This window comes from Ammospiza nelsoni, chromosome 1 (assembly GCF_027579445.1).
Source record: "Ammospiza nelsoni isolate bAmmNel1 chromosome 1, bAmmNel1.pri, whole genome shotgun sequence".
Classification (NCBI taxonomy): Eukaryota; Metazoa; Chordata; class Aves; order Passeriformes; family Passerellidae; genus Ammospiza; species Ammospiza nelsoni.
The window spans coordinates 139,889,396-139,913,988 of record NC_080633.1 but is presented as its reverse complement, the minus strand read 5'-3'; the positions used below and the strand labels follow the sequence as shown (position 1 = coordinate 139,913,988).

Genomic DNA, 24,593 nt, shown 5'->3' with positions numbered 1-24,593 from the left:
AGCCTTGGCAAGATGTGTTTATTCTATGAACCATTACAGCAAGCACAGGTGTCAAAATAAAAAGAAGTAAAGAGAGATGCATCAAATGATGGAATGCAAAACAGTAAATTATGCAGGAAGAGGGAACTACTTTTCATTTGAGAAAAATACAAACTGAATATTGGTGAATTCAGCTTCCTAGCATGTAAATGTATTTTTTATCCATCCCTACTTCCTGGCCCTAAGGTGCCCTTACAGTATACAAGATCTCAGTGTTCTATGTTTAGAGCAGGGAAATAAAAAAATATTAATTACCTGATGACACCTGATGCGTAATGTCTGTACATAGAGTGGAAAAGGGCATTTGGAATCACATTTGTGTCTAGTTGAAGGAACCTTTTATTTGGAGGACGAGTGTTTTGAGTGAGAAAACACAGTGGTTTACTTTCCTAATTCTAAAAGTACAAAATACTACATCTGTTACTCCTAATATCATCATAGAAACGACATAAATGAAATTAACACACCAGAAAAAATTTACACACAGCCAAGACAAACATAGTTATCAGTCAGAAAACATTCTGTCCACTCTCAAGCATGATTCTTCAAAGGACACCTAAAAATAATTTAAAAGACAAACCTAGTAATAAAAATTCACCATTCTACTCAACTCAAAGCAAACACAGATTCTGTGGCTTATTAGATCCTTTCTGCAGACCACCCCTCTCAGCAACCAGGAGATCAAGCCCAGCCAAACAGGTTTATGAAAGGCAGATCTTGCTTGGCTGCTCTGGGCTACTTCTATGATAAGGTGACTCAGTGGATGAAAAAAAAAGCTGTGGATGTCATCTCTTTGAACTTTAGTAAAGCCTTTGACAGCATTTCCAACAGAATCCTTCTGGAGAAACTTACTGTTCATGGGTTGGACATTAACAAGCTGATAGGTGGGATGAGCTCAGAGATTTGTGTTGATTAATGTTACATTCAGTGGCCAGTCACAACTGCTGCTCCCCAGAGCTCAGTGCTGTGGCCAGTCCTGTCTGATACCTTTATCTACAATCTGGATAAGGCACCCTCAGTCAGTTTGCAGATGACACCAAGTTGGGCAGGAATGCTGATGTGCTGGAGAGTAGGAAGGCTCTGCAGAAGGATCTGGACAGCTTGGATCAATGGGCCTGCACCTGGCTCACAACAACCCCAGGCAACTCTACAGGCCTGGGAGGCTCTGGGGGTGCTAGTCACAACTGAATGATGCTTCAGTGTGCTCAGGTGGCCAAGAAGGCCAATGGCATCCTGGCTTGTATAATAAATGGGGTGGTCAGCAGCACCAGGGCAGTGATCACCCCCTGTATTTGGCACTGGTGAGGCCGCACCTTAAATCCTGCAATCAGTTTTGGACCCTCATTACAAGAGAGATGTGGAAGTGCTGGAGCATGTCCAGAGAAGGGCAGTGGAGCTGGAGAAGGGTCTGTAGCACAAGTCTTATGGGGAGAGTCTGAGGAAATTTGGGTTATTTAGTCTGGAAAAAAGGAGATTGAAGGGAGACTACATCCTCTCTTTAACTACCTGAAAAGAAGGCGAAGCAAGGTATTTTCTGGTGCTTGAAAGGAAACAGCTTCAAGTTTTGCCAGGAGAAGTTTAGATTAGATCTTATGAAAAAATTAATCACTGAAAGGGTTGTCTGCATTGGAATAGGCTGTCTAGGGAAATGTGGAGTCACCGTCCCTGGAGGTATTTAAAAGATGCGCACGTGGCACTTCCAGAGACATGATTCAGTGATGGATTTGACAGTATTAGATTAACTTGGTTGTCTTACAAATCTTTTTAGACCTAAGCAATTCTAGGATTCTAACTTTTTTTTTCCTTTCTTAGAAAATCTAATAAGTGCCAACTCTAGTTTCTTTCCATGTTCATTAGGTATCCTCCGACTTTCTAGGTCAACAGATATCAATCTCATCATATTTATTATTAGCCATTAGGCCACTGTGGGGAAATTTTATAATTAAGAAATAAGAAAATCGCACAAACGGTACTTGAATCTTATTTTAAATGTTTAAAAGAGAATCATGATAATTAATGTGATTCCTTCACTCCTTGTTGACTATTAACTCCAGATATAGTAAAATCTCAGAAAAGTAAAAAAAAATGAAAACAAAACAAAACACAGAAACAAGAGGAAGGAGAGAAATGGAAAAATCCCTGCCTTTGGAAAGGAACTGAAATGCAGTGAAAATTTCTTTGATAAGATAATAAAATTTAAGTTATGCAGAAAGTTACAGGAAACCAATGTCTGTAAGAGAAAAAAAAATAAAAAAAAAGGAAATTAGTTTTCCTTAGCTCATACCTGATAGCAGCAATTCCATATTGCTGTTTGTAAGTGTTGCATTTACTCTTCCTGAAGTTGCATTGAAACTGGTAACTGTCAAAGTCATGGGTTGCTTCTTGCTTTTGTAATTGTAAGATCCTTTCCATATATAATTTTGGGCAAATACATCATCAGGAACTAGGCAGACGAAAGCATGTGTCAACACATTTTGTGATATTTAGTACTTAAAAAGTCAAATAACCAACAAAATATATGATAAATATTAGCATTTTCTTTCCTTTACTCTTTATAAATCTACTAGGTTGTAATTTTCAGATATAAAACATAGAAACCTGGCATAAACTTTTATGAAAGAAATGTATTTGCACTGAAGAACACAACCACAACTACATCTTCATTCGCCTTTTTCCTAAAATATGGACCTGCCCCAGGAATAACCAGTTTCACAAATTCTGAAAACTTTAGCCAGAAGAGCATATTCTGCTCACTGTGGAATCTTTCCTATGCCAGCACAGACAGCTAGGGACATATGGCTGCATGAAATTTTGCAGAAATTAGTATCTATTTGGATATAAAAAATTTTAATAAGCAATTTCTTTAAATGACATGAAATATTATAAAAATTTTCTTTATTAAGTATTCAACTTTTCTAATAAAAAGCATATAAGTTTTGTCTTGTCTTCAAATGCTTAAAAACATTATGATCTTCACCAGGAGAAAAAAAATAATTCTCTAATTTAAATTTAAAACAGACATAGTCTCCTAGGGAAAAAATACACTAGATTTATACCCTCATATTTAATACTTACCATTAGTGAACTGAAAAATTATTAATTTAAGTAATGCTATTTCAGCAAGGAAATAATGCCACCAAAACAACAAAAAGCTACCTGTGATGTAAAAACTGATACATGCAAATCTTTAAAATCTTAACATGACATACCTTTCAAACAATTAAATTGAAAGTGATTTAGGATGGGCTTACTACACTTTCCAAAGTAATATATCAGAGTTACCCTTTAAGAATAACTATTTAAAATCGGCACTTTCACATTATTTGAAGTACTTCACACCGAACTTAAAGCTCTGTGTTCATGTGTGCATTTGCATCTCATGTCAGATGAGCAGAGAGGAATATTTGCCCTTTTCTCTCTCAGACTACCCCTAAATCCAAGACTGGGGCACACTGGGATACCCACAGCATTCCTTCATCATTTATTTCATGCAATACAAAGACAGTTCTTTTACATGAAGGGTAAAGGAGCTTTCCTAGTTTATTTTTGTCTGTGTACGTGTATGTATATTTGCTTGAAAAAACATGTAGGTACCGGACCTGTAAGCAAGGAAATTGCATGGTGGAAATGCTCTGATGTTGCTGATTTGTAGTCTGCCTGAAATATATTTTCCTACTTTTAGGAAAACTGATCTTTTTGTGCTAAATTGGAAGTTAACTGGGATTGAACAAAATGAATGAAAATTTTCTGAATTAAAAACTTGATGCCTTCCATTCTGCAGAACATCATTGAAAAACACTTTTTTGAATTAATACACAAAATATAAAAATAAAAAAAATCCCCCAAATCCCAATATGTTAAAGTACTACTTTTGAATCTTATTCATTATCAGTAGAAATTCAATTAGTTTATTGTAGCCAAAGGTTAATTTTAGTTAAGGACACTGCTCTTTTCAAAAAATCTTTTCAGTGGACAGAGAGCTTCTCTGGTCAGAATATCCAAATATGGTCTTCAGCAAATCTGTTAAAACTGGAGACTTGAGCCAGAATTGGAGAGATTACCTTGTCTCAGATAAATTTAGCTTTTTTTTCTAAAGGCTAAGTTCAAGGCTAATATGAGGTATTTAGGGAGAGCAATTTAAATTAGAGATATGTAAAAAGTGCATGACTGAAGAAAACTGCAAAACATCTTTAAATTATTTCAAGGTGAGTAGTACAGCTTCTAAATAGGTAAATTGCATAGAATCTTACACAGAACACAGTGATTTCAGTGAAACCAATAAAACTCTTCTGTTATTACATAACAGAAATTGCATACAGATATAAATTACACCATATGATAGATGAACTTCAAAATTAGGGAATAATTCAATTACATTTTCCCCCTTGTTAATCCAGTGCCTCATCTAATATCCTTTACATATTCTAAACCACTCAGTGCAATTTCACTAAAATCATCCTCACTGGTTTTTCTACAGAAATGGTTTATAACAATAGAAGCCTTGGAGTACTTACCACTTAGTTTGGGACTTGGTGTTCCCAACGCTGGTCTGGGATCCTTCACTAATATTTTAGAACCAGCTGTTAGAAAGAATAAAAGATATAAAGAGATATCAGTAGCAAGATGTTACTCAGAAACAATAAAAAAAATCCATCATGGAATTTATTTGTTTGAAAGTATATAGGATGATGTTTAAAACTCAATTATGAGTGGTATTTCAATTAGTATCAAACCTTAGTATCACAGGAGCACTGGCACACAAATTTATTCTGTTCCCCCATATCCTCCTAAATCAGGCACCTATATACTATTAAGTCACTTTCAGCTGTCAAACAGTGCAGGGTTTCACTTCAGAATCCATGTTTTAGAACTTACAGTCCTGGATCATGCACCTAATATGTGAGATGCCTTCTAATATAGCATCTAATCTTGGCTATGTCACTTGTACTAGGAACAGTGAACAGTGCATTGACTGCAATGTAAGACCAAAAAGGGAAGACACACCTAACAAAGGGAGCTTGAAATCATTTCTCTCCAGGGCTTAACTATCTTCAACAGCACTGAGTGAGACATCTTGTGTTCAAGACTGAAAACCCATAGGTATTGCTTTAATCTCTTAATATTGAAGGAGAAGGTCCCTGATTCTTTAAAGGATAACAGCAGAAATAAACAAGCAAAAGAGGCTGCCCAGAGTATCTCCAACTGCTCAGGTGATATGAGAACTGGAAGTTGGAGAATATAATTTCTTCTCTGCTTAGAGAAAAAAACTCTCCCAACACTGAGGATGATGAACTAAATGCACTAGGACTTTATAATTTCCTGGAGATTAACCTTTTCTTTTTTTTTTTAAAACTCATTTGGATTCATTGGAAAATAAAGAAGACAAATAACTCCGTCTCCTAATGTAAAATATTCTCATGTAGCAGTAGAGTCAATTCCTTGCTCCAACTATGATTTCAATGTTTTGTATTTTGGGTCTTGGCCTTGAACTCAGGCCTTTTCTCTCCAATCCATGTTCTAAAAAAATCCACAACAAAAAAAAACTACCTTGCTCCTAAGCTGAGTATTTTTCCACATAAAAAGGAAAATTTTGCAAGAAAGACTGAGAATGTTTTTAATGATAATAACTTTTATCTTTTTTAAAAGGTGTTGTCTTGTCAAGCATGTTAAGACTGTGAAGAAGCAAGGGCAGGGTTGAAATGCAATCTAAGGTTCTCATGGACTGTTACTACTGATTGATTAACTTTTATTTCCTCACTGTTTTGAAAGAAATTTACTGAGCTTCACTGTACATTGTTGACCTGGAGGGCATGGTTCAACAGCGTATGCTTTCTGACTACATTAAATTCACATTAGAAATATCTGGATCACACTTTCCAGCTGGGTTTTAGCATAAAAAGATGACGAGTCAATTTGCTTTGTCAAGTTGAAAATTTTCTAGTCAAGTCCACAACTGAAATTTGAAACACAAAATAAAACCTAAATACAAACAATAGATAAAAATTCAAAGCTAAAAGTAGCTAACTATGAAGTTTAAGTTTCTAAGTCCATATCCTTGCAATCTCAAGATTTCAATTTTGTATTTAAAGCATCAAATTCTAGTTTAATTCCTCTACATATCCCTTTAGAGATCTTAGCTCATTTTATTCCATTTCATCTATTTCTAAGTAATTTTTGTGAAATTCACAATAAGAAGTGAACAACTTCTTCCAGCAGCAGCAGCAGAAAATTCTTGAATCACAATACAATCTATGAATCATTTGGCCTGCCATAATACTTTCCAACTACTGAGCAAATCATAAGCTTCCTGGCTGCTAGCTTTCTAGCACTTTCCCAAAGCTCTGCTTTATTTTCCCCCAGCACTTGCCTGGCATGCAATTCCAGGACACCTGTTTTTTAGTAATACAAACTATTCATTTCCTATTTCCCATCCAAGTAGCAGTGTTTGGCTAAAAAGCCTTTGAATGCCTCTGCAAGAGCCCTGGGGATAACCACATCTGAAACATTAGGTAACAGTAATCTGAAAAGGCCTTTAATTATTCAGGAAATAAAATTCAAAACAGTTCTTACACTTGAGTATATTCCTTATCTCACATGAAAACCCCCTTGCTCACCATGACTTGGCTATGATGTTTTCCATGTCCTACCTTGAAAAAGTGGGTAGTAAAAATTAGAAACAAAGGTGGGAACTGCAAGGACAAAGTCGATACATTTCCTTATCTAGTAGTATATAGTTTCATACATAAAAATATAAAAAAATAGGTACTCTTTGTATTAATTTTACACAGTAATTCGGAAATCTTGGACTTTGGGCATCTTTCTCAAAAATTAATACAAAATCATTCAGTCATTTAGGTTGGAAGAGACCTCTATGATCTTAGAGTCCAATAGCTAATCTAACACTACCAAGGCCTCCACAACATTATGGCTCTAAATGCCACATCTACACATCCACCTCCACCATTTTCCTGGGCAGCCTGCTCCAATGCTTGTCAACTCTTCCTAAATTTTCCTAAAATTTCTCATAATGTCCAACCTAAGCCACTGGCACAGCTTTAGGCCTGTTCCTCTCATCACTTGTTAATTTGAAGAAGAGACCAACATTCACCTTGCAACAAACAATAAGTTTCAGGTACTTATTAAGAGCAATAAGGTCTCCCCTCAGCATCCTTTTCTCCAGGATAAAGACCCTCAGCTTCCCCAGCCTCTCCTCATAAGCCTTCTGCTGCAAACCTTTCAGCAGCTTCATTCCTCTTCTTTGGGAACAGCCCAGTACCTCAATGTCTTTCTCTGAGAGAGGGGTCCAAAACTGCATACTCCTTTCAAGGTGTGGTCTCAGCAGTGCCAGGTACTGAGCGACCACTAAGCAGGTCAGTTTGTTACAGAAGAAGATTTGGTTCATCAAGCTGGACCTGCCTTTCATTAAAACTTGCTGACTGGGCCCAGTCAAATTGCTGGTATGCATGTGACAACTGCAAGTAAAGAAAAGCTCTGAAACATGACAGATGGCAGATGCAGTGGGAAACAGAAGAGCTTACCTTCACAAACTGGAACCTTCCCAGTCCATGTGCCATCAGACCTACAGGCTCTGTGCTCTGATCCTCCTGCCAAGAAGAAGCCTGGCTGACAAGTGTAAATCAAGGTATAACCAAGTGAGGGAAGATCCATTCCTGCAACATTAGCATGACTTGGTGTTTCTGGTTGTTTACAGCTGTGAGCTACAAAGAAAATGTAAAATATCCTTCTGTCAAAATGGTGGAAATATTTCTGAAAAGATGATATATGCCCATTCTGACAGTTAATTAGCAAAGTAAAAAATCAATAGAAATTATATATTACTATATTTTAATTCACAGTCTAAATTACTATATAGTCTATAAAACATCACTACAAATCAGTAAATACACCCTTAAACATGGACCTTTTAATTCCAAAGGAATTAAAGGAAGAACAGACTGACTTGTATGAACAAAATTAATTGTCTGCATATGAGAAGAGAAACAGCACACACCACAGCAGACTTAAAAGCAATCATAGCTTCTGGTTTACACCGCTTATGATATCTATGTAGCATTGCATAACAGTTAAGTAAATGGTCAGTTGGAAAACACTAAGAAAGGTCAAGGAGAAATTTAAAGTGAGTTGTAAATATCAGAAAAATTAAGTTACCATTTCTAATGTCATATGAAGAGTCTTATATATTTAACAATCACCAGAATATATGGGATTTTTGTGTTATCTCAAAGACAGCATACCTCCAAGAGAGGAGTTCACCCTCCACACTGAGCTGCTGATTTGCTGCTTGCTTAAGATTAATGCTAGCACCAGCTGAAATAATAGTAATGCTGCTTCCTTCTGTGGATATGTTCTCCATTCACTGGGTCATTCTATAGGGTCAGACCTTACAAAGTAAGACTATTTCCAGAAAATACAGCTGACTAGCTGAACTGGAAAGATTAACCATGATCTCACATCTTCAGCAAATTATCATTATTTACCAAAGAGTAAAATATCTATGAAATTAAGTGCTGCTGTCTATATTCAAAGAAGATTGTCTCTATTTCAGATTCAAAAATTTCCAATTGCAAACACTTGTTTACCCATCTTAAAATACTGTGAATCCTTGGCTGGGAAACAGTTCAAACTCTTTACTAGAATTGATTTTAATTATCTGCTTTCCTGTGTATTTTAGAATAGGGCCATCTGATATGTCCTTTTGTCACCACCTCCTCTCTGAGTTGGAAGGGTTGCACCCTCTTAGACAGAAATTGACTTTGGATGAAGATCTGCCTATTTTATCTCTTTTTTTTTTTTTTTTTAATTACATTGTTATCATACAAAAAATCACTCAGAATCATATTTCTAGCCGCTGTAAGCTAGTAATGCAGATTTCTGTGACTTTCAGTTAATAAATGCATATAGATTAACTTTATGACAATGTTACTGCAGCTAAACAATCTAGATTAAAAAACTGAGGAAAGAAGAAAATTAATAATTTCTTACGTATACATTCTGGCTGGATGCCACTCCATGTAAGATCAGGAAGGCAAGTTCTTGTTGTTGAACCATGGAGAAGGTGCCCTTTTTTACACTGAAATTGAACAACATTTCCCACCTGTTGAAAAGCAGAAAACACAATAATATTGTTATGAGCAACTATCAAGCTGGGATTTTTTTCCTAAATTTGATCACTCCTTCACATAATGCAGACTTGATAAGTTGTGATTCCCTTTCTCTGGAAAGTAAATTAATTTCACAGAACAATTTGATATGAAATAAAAAACTGCTTCATTCTCAGTAGAATTACTCTCCCCCCAAAATTAGATCCACCATGGAAGAAAATCGAATCCTCATCATCTGCGGCCTCTCTAGTGTGTTGCTTTGGGCCTGGAACAGTTGATGAACTGTGAGTTTGGAAACAAAGATTATGGTGCCTTCCCCACTCTGGGCCAAAGGAGAGCCAGTTGGGCAAAATTGCCACAAACAAGGGAAGTCACAGAACTGAAATGAGCATTAGATTCTGCTGGACTTTTTCTGAACTAGATCCCCCTTTGGGGAATGCTGCATATATTCACAGATTATAATGAGAAATATATAGGGGCTGGTCAACAACACTGTCTCATGCTTCAGAATGTTCCTATGATATTTTAATTTTGGTTTTTGATGAGAGGAGGTAAAGAATAACAGCTCTTCATACCACTTTGATAATAGAAACCGGAACACAAGTGCATTAAAATTTACAGTAGCAATTCATCTGAGATTAGCTTTTAATTATTACCCTTATTATGGGTATGTGTTGCATAAAAAAGAAAATAGAATTCTTACAGTTTCTTCACAAACATAAAATGGAATAACTTGTTCAGCATGTCCAGTCATGGTGAAATTGATGAAAATGCAAATAATTCTTAGTTTCCATCAAAAGCGAGGAAATTAGATTAGAAGTACATCATTCAGAGAGTATTGTATTACATAGTGTGAGTGCTTAACTAAAATATTAAGGTGCATAGATCATATCCACTGTTCTGCAGTGACCTGTATTAATATATTTATCAACTCATGTTTAAACAAGAAGTTGCAAACGTTAAATTATCTGTGACAGCACATTTATAGTTCTGGTTTGGGTATGATTTTTTAATTATTTTGCCTAAATGCATAATACTTGATTCAGACTGATGCTCAAAGGTAAGATGTGGATTATTTCTTGATAGTTCATTACTGGGAAACAGCATTTCACTGCTACAAGTATTCATTTGAAACTTGATAGTACTATTCCATTTCAGCTCAAGTTTCTCATCAGAATGAAATTTAATAATAACCCATGAACTCGAGATAGTAGCTCATCAACACAGGATGTTATTTAAAATTCATCTCCCTTTATTTTGCTCTTTTCTGTGTTCACTGGACTATGTAATTACTTGTAAAAGATTTTGAAGGAAATACACTAAATCACTTGCATGATTAAGCACAAAGTAGTAAAGTACTACAAGTTTTAGAAATTGCAACAAGTAGCTATAGAAGACTTTTTTTTTATTTCATGGTAAAGATCTTAGTTAAAACAATCACCATCAATATATTACTTTTAAAAAGTACCAGCCTTAAGAAAGATGTGTTCATATGTCCACATCAGTGGACAAGGGAAGCACTGCAGATATCATTTTTCTGGACTTCTGTAAAGTCTTTCTCAAGAATCCCCCCAAACATCCTTCTCTCTAAATTGGACAAAGATTGATTAGATCAGTGGACTGTTAGATGGATAAGAAAGTGATGGGACCGTCACATCCAGAGGATAGTGGTCAATGTCTCAGAATCCCAGTGGACATCAGTGACACATGGTGTCACTCAGGGCTCTGTATTGGAACCTGTGTTATTTACCAGATATTTAATATCTTCCTTAACAACACAGGTGAAGAGATTGAGTGCACCCGCAGCAAATTCACAAATGACACCAAGCTGAGTGGTGTGTGTGACACATCTGAAGGATGAGATGCATCCAGAGGGACTTGAAAAAGCTTGAGAAGTGGTCCATGAGAACATCCTGAGGTTTAGTAAGACCAAGTTCTAAGTGCTGCACTACACCTTATAGTAGGGGTGCACTAGGATATGAAGAGATCGAGAGCAGCCCTGCTGAGAAGGACTTGGAGGAACTGGTGGCTGAGAGGCTGGGCATGAGACAGCAATGTGCCCTTGCATCCCAAAAACCAGTTCAATCTAGGGAGGTACCAAAAGCAGCGTAGGGCAGCAGGTTGAGGGAAGTGATTTTGTCCTCTACTCTGTTCTGATGAGACCTCACCCAGAGTCCTGCGTCCCACTTTGAGTGTCTCAGCACAAAACCACACACTTGTTGGAGGAAATCCACAGGAGGGCCACCAGAAGGTTCTGAGTGATTCTCCTCTGAGTAAAGGCTGAGAGAGATGTGGGTTTTTAGCCTGGAAAAAAGAAGGCTTCATTCTGATCTAATTGTGGCCTTCCAGTATCTGAAGGGAGCCTACAAGAAACCTGGAGAGGGACTGTTTACAGCCACGTGTAGTGATAGGACAAGAGAGAGCAGATTCAGGAAAGGTTTAGACTAGATACTAGAAGGAAGTTCTTTGTTGCGAGGGTGGTGAGAGACTAGGACAAGTTGCTCGGAGAAATTGTTGATGCCTCATACCAGGCTGTGTTCAAAGCCAGGCTGGATGGAGCTCTAAGCAACCTGGTCTACTGGAAGGTGTCCCTGTCCATGGCAAGGGGGGGTCAAACTAAATTATCTTGAAGGTCCCTTTCACCCAAACCATACCATGATTTTATGGTTTCACAAGAAACACAACCTTTATATATGTAAGCACCAAAGCAGCATCAAAAATGCAGCCGCTGCCCAAGGGATGAAGATGTTTAAGTGCTGCCATGCTGTTCAAGATTACAAATAAATGAAAATAATAAATTAATGTGTAATAAATATCCTATAAAATATATAGGATATGTATAGTAATTATTAAACAAATAAAAGTAATTTTTAGGAGTTTCAAGGTTTACTTTGCAATATGCTTGCGTCACAGGCACCAGATGGCGCTACAATACAGTACTGTATGCTGAAAAAATTCCTCCTCAGATGTTCATGTTTGTTTTAAGTTTGATTCTGTAGCTCAAGTAGAAGCATTAGTACTCTGGACAACGCTGTTTTCATCAAATAAAAAAAATAGTGCTTGATGTCTGTTCTACAGCTGCCTTTTCTATAGTGTCAGTTATAGCTTGGATAGTCCCAAAATTAACATCATAATTAACTTTTCTTTTTTTGAATATTTGTTATTCTCTAACAAGAAAATCTGAGAAGAAAATTCATAAATCTGAGAAGAAAATGAATAAACATCAACCTCATCCCATTTATAAAGTACTCTGGATAATTTTTTCACCAAATAAGATGAAAATAACGTATAACAATTATCAAAATAATAAGTTATTATCCTTCATATTTCTTATATTTTTTGTAAGATTTTAAGATACTTCTAACTCTCATGAGTTACTCTACAGTCAAGTTTTTTCTTAGATTTCAGTCCACCAAAGAACATGAAAATACTCTAATGAATTTCTTCATCCCCAGTAATTTTTGCTGAAGAATTGAGAAGCCAAGGGAATGCCAGTTATTTATTTTCAGTAACTTTTAGCATCACATTTTAAGTGAATGAAAACATGCCTCATTAGTTCTTCACTAAATCTGTAGTTTGGTAACCCACTAATACATTATTGCCCTTACAACAGGGTTTTCGGTTTGCAAGACTGCTGGGCAGAACCTTGACAGGCTTCCTTTGTCTGAAAGAGTTTTGAGCTGCCTGGAGCTTTGTGTTTGTTTCAGTTTTGTTTTGTTTTGTTTCAAAACTTGCTTTAGCTGTAAAATTTTATTTCCTATGATCAGGTAGCTTTGATCAGGTTTTATGTGTCTTTGTATGGCACTACCACAGATTATATCCATAGGAGAAAAAAAAAGAATCCAATATGTGCAGAATGAGCTATTTCCCACTAATGTGATGCAGTACAGAGAAATATAGGCCTGGTACTGGAACAACAGCAAAGCCCTTGAGAAATGCAGACAGCAGGATACTCTGAGGATGGCTACAGTGTGACCATGATAAAAGATGCAACACAGTCTTAGCACTGGAGATCCTGTTGCTGTGAACAACTCACCCTTAAAAACATAGAGGCCTGGACAGCTTCAGGTTTCAGAGGAAAAAAGAACAACTATTTTACATAGGTGAAATGTACCTTATAGTATAGATTGAAATATACGTATATAATAATGAGCTGTAGTGTGAGTGGTGTAAAAGTGTGTTAGAAACAAAAAAAAAAAAAAAAGAAAAAAAAAGAAAAAAGAAAAAAAAAAAAAAAAAAAGAAAAATCATATTCGTGCCAGTGAAGCACTCCAGATTGTGACACTAACACAATGACAACAGAGACCTCAGGACAATGAGAAGCAGGAAAATACATGGTGTCTGATATGGCTTAAATTATATTTTCATTGATGCAGTGGTAGTGCCAGCTGTGCTAATGGAGAGAGCTATATTGTGGTAGTAGAGCACTTCACTAGGAACTTCATCTTAGAATTTAATCAACACTGAAGTTTTTATAAGCGTTACATTCACAGAAGGAGATTATTTGTAAGACTGCTCAACATCTGCAGATCAAGTTTCATATAGAATTTCATAAAATAGAACCCAAGAGCTAGCAGAGGGCTATCATTGTGTCCATTTTCCTTTTAAAATTAAGACTGCTCTTTGGCTCAGTTTAGGCCTCAGTATAAGGGAAGATAGCTGAGTTTCTAAAAATCATGTTGGAAAAGTATGAGAAGTAGTAAATCTTATATATATGACTGACTGATCTAAGCAGTTCTAAACTGTTTCTTCAATTGAGTAGTGCCTTGTGTTACAATAGCTTATGGTGAAAGTGCTATAAGCACTTTTCTGTTTCTAGCAATATAGCTGAAGAAGTATTTCAAACTCCACAGTTTCTTTCCAAGGAGTGATTTATTTTCCAGATTACAGATGAAGTCAGTATTCACTAAATTCTAAAGTTATTTTGTCTCCATTGTAACACACTGCTGAGGTAGATCTGTCAAATAAAAATGGCTCAGCTGAAAGGTAAGCATCCTAGACATAGGTATTCATAACAATTAAAGCAGATGATGCTACTCATTTCCATGCCATGCCAGATATCCAAGTAGAACGAATCTGGTATTTTGATGTTATTTGAACACATAAGAAACTGCTTATGCCTGAAGAATTCAATCCTGAACAATAAAGTCCCTGCAGTATTCTGTTGCCTCATTTTCTACAAAGCTCTTTTTTAATAGTTGAAACATCATTCAAATCTAACTGGTGCTTTTGTTTGTGTAGGTTGTAGGTTCCAGGAGGTCAGGTTTAGACACGCCTTTTAGTCAAGCCTAGAATTATCTTGTGTTTGCCTGAACTTGCAGTCCAATCAATGAGATAGGAAAAAAGATAATCAAGAGTAGGGGAAAAAACAGGAACAAAGCAATGGTGCTGTGGAAGCTCATAACTTGACATCACCGTTGTGAAAAGCAAGTGTCAGTGAGTGATTTTTGTCAGATAAAAGAAGTAGTGCCATTTGATGAAAAGTACTTAAAACAGTATTCCACATAAGAGAACTTGGATTCTAAGGGTAAGGCTACAGATTGGTATTTTTTATGAGACAGAGAAATAAATTTAAACTTTGACAGTTAACTCAATTAAGTTACCCTACTAATATTAGTTTAAATATAAAGTATTTAAGAGAGTTAAAACAAAACAAAGAAATCCCAAATAAAACAAAACAAAAAACCCACATCTGTATTTTGGAACAATTTATAATTATTCTTTACCTTCCTGCTATGGATAGAAGAAAAAATCCCTATAATCCCATGCACACAGGAAGATAATTATAGCATAATATACATTAATTAACAATATTTTTGTGGTTTTTAAGGAGTCATAACATTATACAATATATGATAATGCAAAATTTCTTTCTGAGATCTACAGACAATAACTTGTCTAGAACCAATCATTTTCACAATTGTTTCAACCCAATCAAGAGCTAAGTTCAGCTTCATCTGTGTGACTGATACTTCTACCCAGTTATGTATCAACTAAGCAATCATACTTAGAGTAACCAGAAGTTGCACATTTAGTTACTACATAAAATCAAATTCACTGTGTGAATATGAGAATAAGTTGCTAGCTGGGTAAGGAGACTATAGCACATACACCTTAAATACTGGGAACTAACCTTATAATTGTTTACAATTTTTAATTTTTTTTCTTAGAATTTACAGAGATGTAAACTCTGCCAGAATTTACACTTATTATACGAATGATTTGTTAATTGACATTTGCTTGATATTTTTACAGTTCCATGCTAGCTAGGAGTGATATTTTACTCACAACTACAGCGCAAATGAGAGACTGCCTTACCATCTTCAATGAAAGCTCACTAATATATGAAAATGTGATAATAAAATCATACAAAATGATTAATGAATTATGTCTTTGATACATAGTTGAATAAAGAGTTGTCCCCTAGGTTAACATTGTATTGTAACCAAACTAAGTTAGTCTAAGGTCTGCCCCTACGTACCCTATCTTGGCACAAAGCAGCACTTTCAGTTCCTAGAGAAAAGTTAGACAATTTTATTATCACTCTCATATGATTGTGATGTAGCACAATCTGAAAACCCAAATATTGCTAAAAACCAAGCCAGAGGAGTATGCATAAAGGCCACCAAGGATAAACCAAAGAAAAGGATAAACCAAAGAAATTTTTGACCATGAAACTTTCAAAAGTCTTTAGCAACAATTTGCTTTTAAAAACTAATTGAATTTTGTAAATTTGTTCAAATTTCACCCAGCCCTTTCTTGCATTTCCAGCAAACTGCAGTTTTTTATTCTCCTTGTACTAGACAGAGACTTCATACAGCTGTGGAGCTGCTAGGTACTCTTCTGCTCATCCCTCTTCATGTGCCTGGAGCTTTTAGCCCTGACATCAAACACAGATGTCACAGGATAGCTTGGGCTCTCTCTTTGTTCACAAGATTCCTAGCAAATTATAAGGTACATTTTTGCATCTCTAAACCATTTACTCATGAAAACATCTCACAGGCATAAGTGTTTTGTGTGAATCAGAAAATGAGCAGTTCAAAATAATTTTCAGTTTCTCAATTCTTTTTCCAACAGAAACATATGCAAGCACCATTTGCCACAACACAGCCTTGTATAAAATGTGGCAAACAGTCTCCAGGAAGGCATCAGGCAGGGCAGAGAAAACAGGTCAAGGAAGGTGTTCCTTCTCCTCTAGCCCCAGTGAGTCACAAGTGAGAGCTGGGGCCAGGGCTGGCTCACCAGTGCAAGAGAGACAAGGACAATACTATACTGGGTTCAGTGATAGGCCACAAAATTCATTAAGGGACTACAGCATCTGAAATACAAGGAGTAGCTAAAAGGCCTGGGATTATCCAGCCTGAAAAAAAAAAAAAACCAAAAAACAAAAAACAAACAAAAAAAACCCAAACAAAACAAAAAAAACCAAAAACAAAAAATAATCGAAACAAAACCCAAAACAAACAAACAAACAAAAAAAAACCACCAAAACCCACAAAAATAAGAAAAAACAAACAACAACAAAAAAAAAACCAAACCAAACCCACAAAACAAAAAACCCCTGGGGGCAGGACAAGCAACAGAAGCAGATTTTCTTCAGTGGTTCCCAGAGACACAACAAGAAGAAATAGCTATAAATTGAAATATATTAAATTCTCTTTAAAACTAAGAAAAAAGTGTTAATTTTCACTGTATGGGTGATCAGTTTGGCAAGGGATACCCAGAGGCACTGTTGAGTCTCCATCTCTGCAAATATTCAAAACCACCTGGAGATAGCCCTCATAAACCTGTTCTAGCTGATCTATTTTGAGAAGGGGAAGTGGACTAGAAGTTCTCCTAATAAGTCTGGGACTCTGTAATTCATTTGTGGTTCCAAACAGATTTTCTCTCAGGAAAAAAGGCCTGGTTCTTATAGTATGTCTATACTAGCAGTTTAACACACAGTATACACACTTTTGAGGAGAAAAAAGCCTACTTAATAAATTGTAGGAAGCACTTCTATATTGGTAGGAGATACTGAAAGTCTTCAAAGTGAAATCAAGCAGAACTTGATCACAAGTTTTTCATGTAGTGCATTGCTGATAGGGACACAGGGTTAGTGTAATCCTACAGCTAGAAATAAGGAAACAGAGCAACACAGCAGCAAACAACTCTTACAGAAGCAGTCTCTAAACCCCTAATCAGATGTGTCTAGACTTTGAGGTAGTATAAAATATTGAAATATTTATGCAAGTAAATTTAAAAAAGTATACTCTACCTGATAGCCAAATGTGTTATTTTGTGACCCATGCCTTGGGACTCCTGGATTTTCACATGCTGTGCGAGTAGGTTCTAAAAAAGTTGCAATATATTAAAGACAAAACAAATTACAGTATTTTAATTAAATTCACAATTCTATGACAAAATTAAGCTTGCTCAGCCACATGCAATCATAAAGCCAATCAAAAAGACAAAAATAAAATTATTTGATTCTTAGAGAGCATAGAATAACACCAAGATAATGCAAAATAATGGGAAAATTCTAGATTGACTTAGCAAGAAGAAGAATAATAAGCATGAAAAGAAATTTCAATTCATGGACATAATCATACCTATGCATCGAGGAGAAGAACCACTCCATGTTCCATCTGCTTGGCAAATCCTGGTGTTAGAGCCAACCAAAATAAAAGGAGAGTTGCAGCTGAAAGAGACTTCTGACTGATAGATGAAGCTTTTGCCTTCTCTTTTCCCTTGCGCAGGTACTCCAGGGTCACCACAAAACTTTGCTGTGAAAAAAGACATGATAGAAATGGAATGTGGCATTTATTTAAAAAAAAATAACAGCTGAACTAAGTGAAGAAATTATGTATTTTTTTATTAAACACAGGTCAAAATTTTGTATTTTTTTATTAAACACAGGTCAAAATTTTGTAATTTTTTATTAAACACAGGTGAAATATGGAAAGTTTTAACAGGAATTCAGAGAGGCTAGATATATAATATTTAGTCTGTTAGATTGTATTAGTTCTGATAGTTGTTCAAAATTACTATATAGTGTGCTTGATCAGTACCTCACACTTAACATATCAATTTGACAACTTATTTCATTAAAGTACAAATAGTCACAATTCCTCCATGCCCCAAACCACATGTGTCTGGAAATCTTTAGAGAGCAATCAGAGTGTATCAAACTTCCATGTCAATCTTCCCTCCTCTCCTGCTTTCTTGACACCTACCCAGTGCTCAACAATTTTGTATGATTAAAGGATTCAGCAGATAGATTATAGGAGTCATAAAGTCCTACTTCCTCATCCTTCACTGAAAGGCAAGATTTGGTATGTATGGAAATACAATACTTAAAGTTAGAACAGTTAACAATAATGAAACACCAAAAATACCCCATAATAAAGAAACTTCTGTAGCAATTTAAAAGTCAGATACTAATAAACTGTATTTAGACAGGATAAATTTCACTCATAAAAATCTCTTCTTAAATTGATATTTTTTACCTTATTCCTATCACCTAAGGATTCCTTATGTCTATAGCATGTCATAATTGAGTAAACGCACTGTTAGCAAATTTACTGTCATTCTTCTGGTCCAGGAACTAAATGGACTGAAAATTTAAGATGCAGATTAAGGTCCTTCTGGAATTGGAGGGCAAAATGACCTACTCCCTGCATCATGACCACCTCTGTCTAATAAAAAGAATGGTGGTTTTCATAGATGAACCCCTCTGAGGGAATCAGAGGACCCCATATGCCAACCAGACCTTACTCATAGAGAAGCCTGCTGCCTCTCTGGAGCTTGGACGTTACAAGTAAACTCTCTAGTCTGATTATTATCTGCTGCTCTTTATGCCCACAGCAGTGAGGTAGCAAAGAGAAGTCCAAGGCTAACCAAAAGAGATTTCAGGCTTTAGCACAATTGTTTGAAGGATCAGAAGGACATCTAGTGCTTTCATCAATCCTTTCAGGCAGGCAGACCCAACTGATCAACAGATGGCTCTGAGGATAGTGTCATCAGAGGAGCTTTAGGGGTTTTGATCATATTATGGTCTATACAACATCAGATCAACTGCTATTCAATGGCAGTCAGAAGACTCTCTTCTCAGAGGAGGAAAATGTTTTATGTGCAGGAGTTAGAAAGGCTGACCAGTACAATTTCAAATTTCAAACTACACAGGAAGAGGGAAAGGGACAAAATCAGGTTGATCTGTGAAAAGCAATGGGAAGGCATGCCAGAGTTTTAGCATAAGTGAGATCCTTCAGTCTTCTCCTTGAGGACCTAGAAGCCTTGACTCAGCCCATGAAGTATGACATCCTTGGCACAAGCAAAAGCTGGTGGGATCAGGCCTGTGTCTGTGTGCCAGTATGGAGGGTTGCACACTCCTCAGGAGTGCTAGGCAGGGTAAGTGAGCTGGGGGATGAGGCAGGGGTGAGGGGTGTCAGAGCTTGCTGTTTGTTATGTGTCCCGGTTTAGGAATGGCACTTCGAAATTCAGGGCCTCCCCACTGTGATTCTCCAAAAGCACCCTGCTTTTCACTTTCACTCCTCTTGGTCTGTGTCAGGCTGGCATGGAGAATTACAGGGAAAAAGGCAGAGATCATGGGTTCAGATAAGAACAATTTACTGGCAACCGCTATGAGATAAGTAAACAAACAGTAACAGCAACAATATTAATTACAAAAGTATACAAAAGTGAGGCTGATTTTCTTGCAAAATATTGACTACAGAACCCAATCTGATCTGATCACAGTGTTTTTTTCTGAGTGGAAAGACCACCTTTCTCCTCAGAATCAGAAATCCCTTCTCCCACACCTGGCAATGATGAGAGATGTTATAGAATAACACCTGGGACTTAGCCTTGCCCCCTCCCAGCTACTGCCAAAAATTAACCCTGTCCTGGCCAAACCCAGGATATTATGGCACACTAAGAGCCTTTGGTAAAGATTAAGGGACACACAAACAAAGCAGATGTTGTTATGGGAGTCTACTATAGGACACAGTCAGGATGTTGACACTGGAAAACTACTCTTCAATTAACTAAGGGAGACCTCTAAATCAACTTATGTTGTCCTTTTGGGGGACTTCAACCTGCCAGATGCTACTGTGAATACCACACAGCAGGTACAAACAGGTCCAGAAGAATCCTAAACACCTGGACTCAAAAGGTAGTGTGTTTGCTGCTGACACTAAATTGGGAGGACCTGTTGACTCACTTGAAGGCATCTGTGTCCTATGAAAAAACCCAGACAGACCAGAGAACTGGGCAATCACCAGCGATATGAAGTTTAACAAGAACACTGCACCTGGGATGGGACAACCCTGGATGTATATACAGAATAAGAAAACACTGCTGGACAGCAGCACTGAGAAAGAGACCTGGAGGTCCTGCTTGGCGACTAGATGAATATGAGCCAGCAGTGTCCTGGCAGCCAGGAGGACCAACCATGTCCCAGGGCTATCAGGGGCAGTATCACCAGCTGGGAAAGCGAGGGAATAGTCCCACTCTGCTCTGCACTGGGGCAGCCTTGCCTTGAATGTTGTGTGAAGTTTTGGATGACACAATGTAAAGAAGTAAAGCTATTAGAGAGTAGGCAAATGAGGGCAGCAAAGGCAGTAAAGGGCCTTGAGAGGAAGCCACATGAGGAGAGTCTGAGGTCACTTGATTTGTTCAGGCTAGAGGAGGAGACTGTGGCAACACCTCATTGAGATCTTCAGCTTCTTCATGAGACATAGCAAAATGACAGGCACTGATCTCTTCTGTGAGGCAACCAGTGACAAGATCCATGGGAATGATATGAAGGTCAGGGAGGTTTGGGTTCCATATCAAGAAAAGGTTTTCCCCCAGAGCATGGTTGGACACTGGAACAGGCTCAGGGAAGTGGTCACAGCAACCAGGCCTCATAGGTGTTGAGAAATCTTTGGTCAATGCTCTCAGGTACATGGGTACAACATTTTGGGTTGTTCTATGCTGGGCCAGCAGCTGGACTTCATGGATCTCTTCCAATTCATTATATTCTGTGATAATTCTATGATTTGAAGTTATATCCGCAGTTAGGAATTTTTTGGCAGACGTCTACATTTTTCCCATCCATTGCCAAACTTATAAAACCAGCAATACTGAAATTACTGCATGAGTAATTAAGCAAACAAATTTACTGGGTCATAGATGACAAACACTCAACCAAGGACACATTCTGAATAATTATTCTATGTCATAACTGTACCTTGCACATCTTCAGCTACAGGCTCTATGGAACTAAGCTAGGAAATAAATTTCTGATGTCAGGAACTGCTTATTGAGAATGACTTTCACCAGCTCCCCTTCATTTCTGCCAGATGGCAACTAGCTTAAGCTCTTCGACAAGCACTGGCTGCCAGTTGTTTTCTCTTGCAGGCCAATGGACAACCATTGCACATCAACAACATTCAGTTAACGTAATCTGCATGAAATAGCCTTTAATTCCCAGGCAGCTGCATTCTGTGCTAAATATACCTTTAAAAAGTTTAAAGGCAGAGCCCAATTTTCAGAGTATACTGCAATATTGAGTATTCCAACTTTAAAAATCAAAAATAGCTTGTGGTATTCAAAAATGAAAGAAGGACACCATTTTTCAATCAAGAACAAATAATGAAAATAAATTTTCATAGTCTCTCATATTCACAGTATAGTGGACTCTATAAGAGCTCTACATAGAAAATTTAAGCAACAAATAGTGGTCTTGCTCTTTTTCTTCCAGAAAAATATGGCTTTCATTGTGCTCCACCTCTGGCACACAGAGTTTCAGCAGCAGTCAGAAACTGATGATATGAGAATTTAATTGGAAAAAAAGGAAAAGAAAAGATGGTCTATATATACTTTCATGGTACTGGGATATAGCCAAAATAGAGGAAATTTTTGACAGGGAGAGATGACAAAATAAAAAAAATAGTAAAAGAAAACAGAAGTGCATTTTGCAACATTTAGCAAGCTACCTGGCAAGCACAGCTACTTGGCAAGTTCAAATTAAATTTCAGAGACTGTAAAGCCATGAATAAGATACGATCCTCTTCCAGTTAGACTCCTTTTTGAAGACTATTACAGAGTGGTATAATTATTCTACAAATAACTACAAAACCTCCTTCTTCAGTGCAATCAATTGGATATCTCTCAGAAAAATCACAATCACTTTTAATGAATAGGATTGGATACTGTAATGAAATTTTTAGAAATACAAGAATCCATCACTGTTATTTATAACTTCCAGATTAATAAAATTAACTGCATAAAATATGAAAAATAGATAATTGTCACAGAATTACCCAGGACCTAGTCAACATGACAGCCAGAAAAATTTCTCTGTGACATCACAGGAAGTTTAGGATGAGTATGAGGAAATAAAAGGGATTATAATGAAAGTTACCTTATCACATATGTAGCTGGATCTGAAAACAAGACAGAACCTTTGAATTTTGAATTACCTTGGATTATGTTGTACACATTGCCTGCATTATCTTTTTTTTTGCATCTATGTCTAAAGACTCATATATGCTCACATAGGGTTTACAGATATTCCCATGACCTTCTCAATCTACTAGTAACATTAAAATTTTGGAAAATTTTAGAAATTTTTAGAAGGATTGTAACTATCCCAGGTCTGAAATTATTGAGCCATTGGGAGAGGGAAGAAGGGAGGGAAGGAGGAAAAAAAAGTGAAAACTTAAAAGAGGAGAAAATCATAACGCAGCAAAATACAGACAATGATGTGAATACATACGTAAGCACTGAGGTACTTCACCACTCCATGTTCCATTCCCAACACAAGTCAAAACAGCAGGAAAAGAGAGTTCATATCCTGGAGAGCAGATATAGCTAATGCTAAATCCCCAGTCCAGGTTTGTTCCTTCCAACCTTCCATTAGAGATCTGCGGAGGAGTCGGGCAGGTAACAGCTGCAATAATATTCAAAATAATTAGGGCCAGCTGCTGTAAATATCCCCAGTGTACACAATTACCAGAAGAACCATATGGGCTAATTTCACCTTTTTTTAGAGGACAATACAGTCAGGGCATACTATCTTTCTCACTGTATTCTTGCCACATTTCCTGAAGTTAGTACGTCTGGTTTCCTTCATTTAGGAGGCAGCAGATGATTGATGAAGTGTCTTAAATATACCAGGATATTGCATCAAACCAAATAGGAAGACTACCTAAAAATCGGTATGGAAACTATAACATGTACAACATTTAAGATATGTCTGGTAATCTACTACAAATTTTTTTTTCTCTGTTAAAACTACATAGAGTACAACCATATTTTGTTAGTGTGGCAATAATAAAATATGTTCTTCCTGTTGGCCATCTTAGGCATTTGCTATATTTTATGTGTAGGGATGAAATTCCAGGATAACTGTTCCAAAATATTACTTGAAAGCCTGTTTCTAAGTAGCACAGTTTGGTTACTATTTGCTTTGTGAGTAGTTCATCACCGAAAAGCATCTAGTTGCTAGCAATAGAGAGAAAATGTAAAGATTTGCAATTCCTTGAACCTCTTAGTAGTGCTACCTCTAAGAAGGCCAACAAGAAGTATTTCAGTATATTTTGTAATTGCCAGGCCTCCTAGGAAAAAATAGAAACATCTTGTACTTGGTTGTAGGCCAGAGGACTGAAAAACAGTACAGGAAGGCAGTAGAAATAAAGAGATACAACAGTTGTGATGAAGATAAATGTGTTATTCACCGGATAGTCGTATAGTAACAGACAATTGCTAATTGAAAGCTTAAGGGAAAAAATATTAAGGACATTAAATGAAAGAAAACCTGAACTAAAAAAGGGAAAGGATGAAATTTAGACCAAGTTGATAGAATGAATGAGGTAGATGAAAGGGCAAACTGTGCTAGGAAAAAGAGAAAGAAAGCAAAAAAATATAATACAATTTAGTCTGGTAAAGCCAGTTGGGATAAATGAGAAGATGTGGTGATTAAAAATCAAGCAGAGAACACACAGGTCACAACAATGGAGGAAGTTAAATGCTGCACCCATAATCTTTAAACTAATGTTTAGAAGAGCTGTCATCTTGCAGGCTTAAAAGAATTCAGAGTTACTAGGTGATGAATAATATGTATTTGAATGCAACCTGCAGAGGGTTCACTAGGTACCATTTCTACATTTTTATTATTCTCTTCAGTGAGAGAATCTCAGTTATGTAGACCATAAAAACACTTTACAGCAGCATTCATGGCTGTTTGAGAATACTGGTATCAAATACTCTTTACCAGCCAGTAAATCAAATCTAGATTTTGGGACCTTAGTTTTGTCCCAGAAAAGGACATGATAGCTTTTGCCACACTTCTATGATGCTTTAAAAAAAACTAATTCAAAATAAGTGCTCTAAGCAGCAGAATTCTGTCTTCATTCTCCAAGAGCTTCATGAATAGTCCTTTTAAAAGGGACTGTGTATTTTAAATTC

At 36.7% G+C, this 24,593-nt stretch overlaps 1 protein-coding gene across 3 annotated transcripts in view; it reads right to left on the bottom strand.

The window, feature by feature from the left end:
• Positions 1-24,593, bottom strand: part of CSMD3 (CUB and Sushi multiple domains 3) — a 581,587-nt gene that overhangs the window by 8,993 nt on the left and 548,001 nt on the right. For all 3 annotated transcript variants that reach the window (XM_059467476.1, XM_059467484.1, XM_059467493.1), the window contains 7 exons: positions 22,903-23,076; positions 17,753-17,926; positions 17,419-17,492; positions 9,043-9,154; positions 7,578-7,757; positions 4,554-4,619; positions 2,324-2,482 (listed from right to left, as the gene is read on the bottom strand). In XM_059467476.1, the coding sequence (XP_059323459.1) occupies positions 2,324-2,482; positions 4,554-4,619; positions 7,578-7,757; positions 9,043-9,154; positions 17,419-17,492; positions 17,753-17,926; positions 22,903-23,076 (939 nt within the window). The remainder of the gene's footprint in view (positions 1-2,323; positions 2,483-4,553; positions 4,620-7,577; positions 7,758-9,042; positions 9,155-17,418; positions 17,493-17,752; positions 17,927-22,902; positions 23,077-24,593) is intronic.